Source organism: Cololabis saira, chromosome 9 (genome assembly GCF_033807715.1).
Source record: "Cololabis saira isolate AMF1-May2022 chromosome 9, fColSai1.1, whole genome shotgun sequence".
NCBI lineage: Eukaryota > Metazoa > Chordata > Actinopteri > Beloniformes > Belonidae > Cololabis > Cololabis saira.
The window spans coordinates 3,283,574-3,293,573 of NC_084595.1; the positions used below are offsets into that span (position 1 = coordinate 3,283,574).

Below are 10,000 nucleotides of genomic sequence, written 5' to 3' on the forward strand. Positions count from 1 at the left end.
AATAAAGGCAGCGAGTCGTCCCGTTAACTGTTGTCTCTCTCTGGACTCCAGCTCCCATCAGCCCCAGCTGGAGGCGTGGCCAGAGATGATGCTGACGGCGGAGGGAACGCCCGGTGACGGCCACTGGTTGGTCCGTCAGGGAGGGGCGGGGCCCGACTCTGTGCTGCGGCAGCTGCTGGGGAAGGACCCGTCGGGGGCCCCTGGTACCCCCGGGGCCCCCGGCCCCCCCGGGGCCCCCGCCGCCCCCCCCGGGGGCCGCAGGACGGGGCTGGCGGAGCGGCGCGAGCTCAAGCTAGCCAGACTCAAGCAGATCATGCAGCGCTCTCTGAGCGAATCGGATTCGGATGGCTACCCGCCGGAGGAGGGAAACAAAAGCCAAGGGACGCCCCCGTCGTCGGGGGCGGGGGTGCCGCGCCCCGATAGGCCGAGCCACCTGCCAATCACGCAGGACGAAGCCGTGCCCGGCCACCTCCACCTGGTGATGAGGAAGCACCTCCCGAACCCGCCGTCCTCCACCGAGAGGAAGCTGGCTTTCTCTCTCAGCGGCTCCAAGTCGGTGGACAGTATCGGTTACAACCCATCCCCGACGTCCAGCGACCCCGACGACGCCGCTAACGCTAACGCCGCTAACGGCCAGAAGGTGGCGACCAGCCCCAAGAGCGCCCTGAAGTCGCCGTCGTCGCGCAGGAAGACGTCCCAGAACCTGAAGCTCAGGGTCACCTTCGACGAGCAGGTGCACAAGAGCTCCGGCTCGCAGGAGGCGGAGCCTAGCCGCGCGGTGGCGCCGGCGCCGGGTAAGGAGAGGACGCCGGCGGCAGCGGCGTCGTCGGGGGGCTCCGAGGGCAAGCGCTCCTTCGGGACGTTCCGCTCCATCATGGAGACGCTGAGCGGAAACTCCAACCACAACAACAACAACGCTAGCGGCAGTAGCGGTGCTAGCAGCGCTAGCACCGGCGCCGCGGTCAAACCGTCCACCTGCCAAAACTCGCCCGGCAGGAAGTCCGAGACTAAAGCCGGTCCTGGAGGCGGAGCCAGAGGCAAGAGCAGAACCAGCAACGTTTGATTAAGATTAAAGGCTGGATTAAGGTTCTGCGTTAAACCAACGCAGAATTTACGCCGTCACCGTGACGCCGTCGTGAACCTTCAGACTTCTCCGACATTCCATTTCTCCGCGGTGCAGTACCCCCCCCAGAGCACTAGGGGGGTGCGATCTTTTCCTGAATGGTTTATCCAACTTTTCCGGTCACAGTAAATCAAAGAGATTGTGCAAAAAACCAAAACAAAAAATCACACATACACAAAGAAAATAGCGCTGAAAGTTCACGACTGCTTCAAACCGGAAACCTGAAATGTGTTGCTACCAAGCGAACCAATCACAGCCCTCTCGGTCTGTGTTGGTCTGCGACCTCTCGACGCGTAGTTACAATTTGTGGGAGGTGCGTCAGGCACGGCGTAGCGTGCGGCGTGGGCTCGGCGTTGATTTGTTGCAGAACCATAATCCAGCCTAAAGAGTCGAGAGACGAATCTGGTCCCTCGATTGAAAACTTCTTCAAGAGACGCACCTTGAAGTGAACCGTCCCTCCGGCGAAGGTTTTGGTGAAGTTACAGTGTGGAACAATCACTGACGTCTGCTGGAAAAACAGACTTCAAACGTGTCCAATGTTGCCTGGATCCTGGATTCTGGGCACACGATCCTGAATCCAGCTGATCAATCAACCTGAGTCCCAGGATCCAGGATCAGCTGTCCAGGTTTTCAGGATCCTGGATCTTGTGAACCCCAGCAGATGGTTCCTTCGGGGCCGTCTCTTTGGACGTTTTCATGGTTTCTGCTGAATCTCCATCGTTCCACACCGTTTCTTTGACTAGTTTAAACCTCTTTGAAGAACTTCTCTTAGTTTTAAACGGCCAGTTTTGCTGGTCGTCGTCATCATCCGTCCTCTCGACCGTCTCATCGTCTTCACCAGAGACTGAAGGACGTGTTCGGGTTCACGTGTCTCGAACCCGGTTCCTCCTGGTTCCGTTGGTCCAGAAACGAGTTAAAAACCAGCGTTTTTTCCCGGCAGATTTGTTTTTCCTGCTCGTCTGTCGCTCCGTTTCTCCCTCCGGTCGACACTAAAGAACAAGTATTTATGTTTCTGCACACTTTAGGATTTAAATGTTGTTATAATCAATGCACATGCTCACGTGCGCCAGCACAACAAGTACTTTTTAAAACCACTGTTTTTATATATTTTAGTATTTAATTTTGTTCTTGCATTATATTCCTGCACAAGTTTTTTTTATTTCTACACTCATTATCAATGCAGTATTTTTTCCGGCATGAAGTAGACGTTAGTTGTTGTGTTTTTTTTGAGACGGGGAGGTTCGATCGCACCTTCTACAGCCGCCCAAGGCAGAAGAAGAAGAAACTTCCAGAGATTTTATGCAGCTTTCATGAGATTAACATTTACAAAAGTCGAAGCTTGAAATAAAAGGACGATGCTGTCACTTCATGCTGTTTTCTTTTCCTCAAACAAAGTTCAAGACTCACAGAACCACAACTTTTCCATGAAACCTCTTTTTTAACCTCTTCATACGCGCCACCACCTGAGATAGTGGGGTGTCAAGGTACCAGGATACTGGGGTAGTGGGGTGTCAAGGTACCAGGATACTGGGGTAGTGGGGTGTCAAGGTACCAGGATACTGGGGTAGTGGGGTGTCAAGGTACCAGGATACTGGGGTAGTGGGGAGTCAAGGTACCAGGATACTGGGGTAGTGGGGTGTCAAGGTACCAGGATACTGGGGTAGTGGGGTGTCAAGGAAGGTACCAGGATACTGGGATAGTGGGGTGCCAAGGTACCAGGATACTGGGGTAGTGGGGTGTCAAGGTACCAGGATACTGGGGTAGTGAGGTGTCAAGGTACCAGAATACTGGGGTAGTGAGGTGTCAAGGTACTGGGGTAGTGGGGTGTCAAGGTACCAGGATACTTGGGTAGTGGGGTGTCAAGGTACCGGGATACTGGGGTAGTGAGGTGTCAAGGTACTGGGGTAGTGGGGTGTCAAGGTACTGGGGTAGTGGGGTGTCAAGGTACCAGGATACTGAGGTAGTGGGGTGTCAAGGTACCGGGATACTGGGGTAGTGGGGTGTCAAGGTACCAGGATACTGGGGTAGTGAGGTGTCAAGGTACTGGGGTAGTGGGGTGTCAAGGTACCAGGATACTGGGTTAGTGGGGTGTCAAGGTACCAGGATACTGGGATACTGGGGTTGTGGGGTGTCAAGTTACCAGGATACTGGGGTAGTGGGGTGTCAAGGTACCAGGATACTGGGGTACTGGGTTGTCAAGGTACCAGGATACTGGGGTACCAGGATACTGGGGTAGTGGGGTGTCAAGGTACCAGGATACTGGGGTAGTGGGGTGTCAAGGTACCAGGATACTGGGGTAGTGAGGTGTCAAGGTACCAGGATACTGGGGTAGTGAGGTGTCAAGGTACCAGGATACTGGGGTACCAGGATACTGGGGTAGTGGGGTGTCAAGGTACCAGGATACTGGGGTAGTGGGGTGTCAAGGTACCAGGATACTGGGGTAGTGAGGTGTCAAGGTACCAGGATACTGGGGTAGTGGGGTGTCAAGGTACCAGGATACTGGGGTACCAGGATACTGGGGTAGTGGGGTGTCAAGGTACCAGGATACTGGGGTAGTGGGATGTCAAGGTACCAGGATACTGGGGTAGTGGGGTGTCAAGGTACCAGGATACTGGGGTAGTGGGGTGTCAAGGTACCAGGATACTGGGGTAGTGGGGTGTCAAGGTACCAGGACACTGGAGTAGTGGGGTGTCAAGGTACCAGGATACTGGGGTACCAGGACACTGGGGTAGTGAGGTACCAAGGTAGTGGGGTGTCAAGGTACCAGGATACTGGGGTACCAGGATACTGGGGTAGTGGGGTGTCAAGGTACCAGGATACTGGGGTAGTGGGGTGTCAAGGTACCAGGACACTGGAGTAGTGGGGTGTCAAGGTACCAGGATACTGGGGTAGTGGGGTGTCAAGGTACCAGGATACTGGGGTAGTGGGGTGTCAAGGTACCAGGACACTGGAGTAGTGGGGTGTCAAGGTACCAGGATACTGGGGTACCAGGATACTGGGGTAGCGGGGTGTCAAGGTACCAGGATACTGGGGTAGCAGGGTGTCAAGGTACCAGGATACTGGGGTAGTGGGGTGTCAAGGTACCAGGATACTGGGGTAGCGGGGTGTCAAGGTACCAGGATACTGGGGTAGTGGGGAGTCAAGGTACCAGGATACTGGGGTACCAGGACACTGGGGTAGTGGGGTGTCTAGGTACCAGGATACTGGGGTACCAGGATACTGGGGTAGTGGGGTGCCAAGGTACCAGGATACTGGGGTACTGAGGTGTCAAGGTACCAGGATACTGGGGTAGTGAGGTGTCAAGGTACCAGGATACTGGGGTAGTGGGGTGTCAAGGTACCAGGATACTGGTGTAGTGGGGTGTCAAGGTACCAGGATACTGGGATAGTGGGGTGTCAAGGTACCAGGATACTGGTGTAGTGGGGTGTCAAGGTACCAGGATACTGGGGTAGTCGGGTGTCAAGGTACCAGGATACTGGGGTAGTGGGGTGTCAAGGTACCAGGATACTGGGGTAGTGGGGTGTCAAGGTACCAGGATACTGGGGTACCAGGATACTGGGGTAGTGGGGTGTCAAGGTACTGGGGTACCAGGATACTGGGGTAGTGAGGTGTCAAGGTACCAGGATACTGGGGTACCAGGATACTGAGGTAGTCGCGTGTCAACGTACCAGGATACTGGGGTAGTGGGCTGTCAAGGTACCAGGATACTGAGGTAGTGGGGTGTCAAGGTACCAGGATACTGGGGTAGTGGGGTGTCAAGGTACCAGGATACTGGGGTAGTGGGGTGTTAAGGTACTGGGGCAACAGGATACTGGGGTAGTGGGCTGTCAAGGTACCAGGATACTGAGGTAGTGGGGTGTCAAGGTACCAGGATATTGGGGTAGTGGGGTGTCAAGGTACCAGGATACTGAGGTAGTGGGGTGTCAAGGTACCAGGATACTGAGGTAGTGGGGTGTCAAGGTACCAGGATACTGGTGTAGTGGGGTGTCAAGGTACCAGGATACTGGGGTACCAGGATACTGGGGTAGTGGGGTGCCAAGGTACTGGGCTATTGGGGTAGTGGGGTGCCAAGGTACCAGGATACTGAGGTAGTGGGGTGTCAAGGTACCAGGATACTGGTGTAGTGGGGTGTCAAGGTACCAGGATACTGAGGTAGTGAGGTGTCAAGGTACCAGGATACTGGGGTAGTGGGGTGTCAAGGTACCAGGATACTGGGGTACCAGGATACTGAGGTAGTGAGGTGTCAAGGTACCAGGATACTGGGGTGTCAAGGTACCAGGATACTGGGGTAGTGGGGTGTCAAGGTACCAGGGGGGTACTAGTACTAGTGGGGTACCAGGGGTACCCCACTACCCCAGTAGTAAATGACCCCAGTAGTAAATGACCCACAAATCATTCAAATCAGAGTATTTTAATATTCCAGCTCTTACATGAGGGCCAGCAGTGGGTGGAAAAGGGGTATTTGAGTCGGGCCCCAGACCTTTGGCGGGGCCGGGTGTCTTATGGACTTCTCGGAACACGGCGGCCGCTTGAATCGCGGTCAGAAGTCGACACCAGATCAAACACTTTATCTAAAAATGAAGTGAAGGAATTTGAGCTCAAAGTTGAAGGATTAATCGATAATTTCATCTCCACTTGATTTCACGTCTTTGAAGGATGTTATTGTTCTGGGATGTGTAAAACGCAGGTTCTGGTCTTAACTGGACCGTCTCCATCGTAGGGTCTCCGCCAGGACGAGGGGATGGCCTGAACCGATACTTGATGAGAGCCGAGATCTGAGCCCAGATCTGGTTTTTAATCTGTTGTGACGGCTGACGACAAACTAAAATAAACTTTATTTCTGGACTTCCACATCATATTGTGGTGGTTTTTTCCTGTGTACTTTTCCACTTTCTCCTTTTTCTGGGCCGTTAGAACATTTGGGTGATGTCACCTTGGGCATGCCTACTGTTTATCAAAATTTCCTGAAATTTTCTAGTTATTATTTTATTATTATCATTATTACTTTCGTTTTCAGAAACATTTAGGATAAAATGAAAAAAACTGGACTGGCGGAACCGGTTTTGGTTGGTCTCAGACATAAGTATTTTAACGTGCAAACACTCCTACGCTACGTGTCTGTACTAGTACTAGCTAAGTACCACATGGCCCGCTCCCGCTGTGCCGTCCCATTGCATTATGGGATAAGTGTGCACACTTTCCGGGTAGTTTTACAGACTGCCGAAGGGAAACTGCAGTATTTTTTTGAAATACGAGTATTAATCGTTTGCAGTTTTATCAAAACGGCCCGAGTTCTTCAAAACGAGGACTTAAACATCGAAGGTTGCTTCGCTAAAAGCCCTCGTGGCGCTCATAGAGACGCTATCGTGGTTCCCCGGGGCGTCGGCGTCGCCGCCGCCTTCGCCGAGCCAGATGGATGTCGGTAATTGAGGGGGACGTTTGCTAACGGAGCGAGTGTTTGCTAACGGAGCGAGTGTTGACTTCACAAACAGCCACTTAGCAGGATTTATGGTGTTTGGGCAGCAAATTGGCCGTTGATGGTTCCCACGCGGGGAGCCTGGGGGGGGGATGGGCCCTAACGGGGGCGGGGGGAGCCCTAACGGGGGGCCCTCCATCACCGCGGGGTGGGGGGTGAAACACGAGCCTGAAGGCTGACAATTAGTACAACAAGGGGGATTATGGGAAATGTTCAACCCTCCTCACCGGCTCATGACGCAAAAAAGGACATGAGTTGTTTGTTTTGTTTCTTCTCTTCCTCTTTTCCTCTCTTTTCGGGGGGGTAATGGAGGGGGGAGGGGGGTTGAACTGATAAATTAGAGCTCATTTATTGGACAACGGTTTTTGAGTCGATACCCAGGAGCCTCGGCTGTGCAGCCGGGACGAGGATCCGCGGCGGCTAATTGGTTCAGTCTGTTTGGATGTTTGGTTGGGGTTTGTGAGGGGGGAAACACACACACACACATAAACACATAAACACACACACACACACACACACACACACGCGCACACGCACACGCACACGCACACAGTCGCGGCACACGCCACGAAAACCAACGAGACGAGCGCCTGATTTGACAGCCGCTATAGATTTTTGTGTCTGTTGTTTCGGCTTATTTGTGTGCTTCTTTTTACTCAGTCAATCAAATTTAATTGACACCGCTGGGCGATGTCCGGGGGCCCCGCGGCATGCTGGGAATGTTGGGATGACAGGCCTTTAATGCCAGAGAGAGGGGTGGGTGGTGGAGGGGGGGGGGGGGGGGGGGGGGGGGGGGGTGATCCCACGGCCCGTCAACGGCATTAATTGATGTAACGGCAGCCATGATGGAAAACAATAAACACAACCTTTAACAAAAACAACACGGTAATTAGACGAGCTGATAAACATCATCAGTCTTCCAACGCCGCCGCCGCGCTAGACGCTACGTGCATAATGACGTGAGTCTACAGCGAGGAGAAAGTAAACAAAAGAACAAAAAAAATAGACGTGAAAAATATCGTACCATCATGCTCAGCTAGCCCAGACTAAAAACCAGCGCACAGAAGAGATAAGAAGTGTAGAGTATCAGGGCCATGCAGGAGAAAAAATATTTGAGAGAGGAAGATTTTTTTTATTGTGCACTTCGAGAAAAAAATCGAAATGTCGAGATTATTATTTATCGTTATCATTATTCTTGACATTTCGACTTTTTCAACATTTCGCGAAGGCTAGTGCAAAGGCGATAGCGAGCGCGAAGGGCGAGCGCGATAGCGAGTGCGAAGGGCGATCACAATGGCGAGTGCGAAGGGCGAGCGCGATGGCGAGCGCCAAAGACCAGTGCGATGGCGAGTGCGAAGGCGAGTGCGAAGGGCGATCACAATGGCGAGCGTGAAGGACCAGCGCGATGGCGAGTGCGAAGGCGAGTGCGAAGGCGAGCATGATGGTGAACGCCAAAGGCGAGCGAGAAAGACGAGCGCGAAGGACGAGCACAAATGGTGAACGCCAAAGACGAGCGCCAAAGATGAGCGCGAAGGGCGAGCACGATGGCGAGCAAGATGGCGAGCGTGATGGCGAGCGCGAAGGGCGAGCACGATGGCGAGCAAGATGGCGAGCGTGATGGCGAGCGCGATGCCGAGCGCGATGGGCGAGCGCGAAGGGCGATGGCGAGCGTGAAGGGCGAGCACAGTGGCGAGCAAGATGTCGAGCGCGATGGCGAGCGCGATGGCGAGCGCCAAAGACCAGTGCGATGGCGAGTGCGAAGGCGAGTGCGAAGGGCGATCACAATGGCGAGCGTGAAGGACGAGCGCGATGGCGAGTGCGAAGGCGAGTGCGAAGGCGAGCATGATGGTGAACGCCAAAGGCGAGCGAGAAAGACGAGCGCGAAGGACGAGCACAAATGGTGAACGCCAAAGACGAGCGCCAAAGATGAGCGCGAAGGGCGAGCGCGATGGCGAGCGCGAAGGGCGATGGCGAGCGTGAAGGCGAGCGCGATGGCGAACGCCAAAGACGAGCGCCAAAGGCGAGCAAGACGGCGAGCACAAAGGGCGAGCGCGATGGCGAGCACGATAGCGAGCACGATGGACGAGCGCGAAGGGCGAGCGCGAAGGGCGAGCGCGATGGTGAGCGCGATGGCGAACGCCAAAGACGAGCGCCAAAGGCGAGCAAGAAGGCCAGTGCGAAGGGCGAGCGCGATGGCGAGCACTATAGCGAGCACGATGGATGAGCGCGAAAGACGAGCGCAATGGCGAGCACGATGGCGAGTGCGATGGGGAGCGCGATGGCGAGCACGATGGCGAGCGCGATGGCAAGCACGATGGCGAGTGCGAAGGGCGAGCGCAAAAAAAGAGTGCGATGCCATCATGATGGCGAGCTCGAAGGGCGAGCACGAAGGACGAGCGCGATGGCGAGCGCGAAGGGCGAGGGTGAATTGGTTTTTAAAGGACCTGCAGGTCGGTAAAACACCAGCGTCACATTTCAGTTTTTCGCAAAATAATTTTATTTCAGTTTAAAATCAGAAAATCAGTTTTTTTCAACACAAACTTTAGCTCCAACAGAGCTAGCAGGTTAGCAGGTTAGCAACAGAGTCCTGGTCCCGGGTCACTGGCCGGGGCAGAAGGGGCAGCAGTCCTTGCGGCTGGACTGCAGCCAGGGCTGGATACAGGCCCGGTGGATGGCGTGGCTGCAGCCCAGCGGGTGCCGGTCCCCCGGGTCCACCAGCTCTTGGCACATGAAGCACAGTTTCCGGGTCTGGGGGGCCGGCCCGGGAGCGGGGCCCGGACTCCCTCTCTGCCCCGGCGGCACCGGGGGGCCCGGCCGCTGGATGGGGCCCGGCCCCCCGGGGGGCCCCTGGGCCAGCCGGACCCCCACCTGCTCCAGGACCTGGTCCAGGTTCAGGCCCTTCAGGGTCCCCCGGGAACTCTTGACCTGCTGCAGCGCCGCCATCAGCTGGTTCTTGGACACCAGCGGGAACCGAACCGCCAGCTTCTCCAGGACCTTCTCCAGCTTCCCGGCGGCCCCGGGGGGCCCGGCGGCGGCTAACGGGGGCCCGGCGGCGGCTATGGGGGGCCCGGCCGTGGTGGGGGCGGCGGCGGCCCCGGGGGGGGGCAGGAAGTAGCCCTGGGGGGGGTAGGGGCCCCGGAACGGCGGGGGGGGGAGGGGCTGCCGGGGGTAGAAGTGTCTCGGAGGGGGCGGGGCCAGAGACCGCATCACCTGCCGGAACCGGAGATCGGCCTATCGGAGAGAAGCAGAGTGGAGGTTAGCAAGATAGAAGCTAGCAGGTTGTTAGCAGGCTAGCAGCTAGCATGTTAGCAGGCTAGCAGCTAGCATGTTAGCAGGCTAGCTCACCATGGGTACGGGCGGCAGCGCCGGCGTGCTGATCCTGGGTAGAGCGTCCAGACTCC

General features: G+C 55.7%; 2 protein-coding genes across 2 annotated transcripts in view; one reads left to right on the top strand and one right to left on the bottom strand.

Moving 5' to 3' along the window:
* The window catches only part of sncaip (synuclein, alpha interacting protein), a 15,428-nt gene extending 12,950 nt beyond the window's left edge, over positions 1–2,478 (top strand). Inside the window, exon 12 of the mRNA XM_061730336.1 lies at positions 52–2,478. Within this exon, the coding sequence (XP_061586320.1) occupies positions 52–1,063 (1,012 nt within the window). The 3' untranslated portion in view covers positions 1,064–2,478. The remainder of the gene's footprint in view (positions 1–51) is intronic.
* Positions 2,479–9,072: 6,594 nt separating this feature from the next.
* The window catches only part of LOC133450886 (RING finger protein 214-like), a 12,893-nt gene continuing 11,965 nt past the window's right edge, over positions 9,073–10,000 (bottom strand). Inside the window, exons 5-6 of the mRNA XM_061729786.1 lie at positions 9,945–10,000; positions 9,073–9,830 (exon numbers count right to left, since the gene is read on the bottom strand). The exon at positions 9,945–10,000 is cut by the window's right edge and continues 154 nt beyond it. Of these exons, the coding sequence (XP_061585770.1) occupies positions 9,198–9,830; positions 9,945–10,000 (689 nt within the window). The 3' untranslated portion in view covers positions 9,073–9,197. The remainder of the gene's footprint in view (positions 9,831–9,944) is intronic.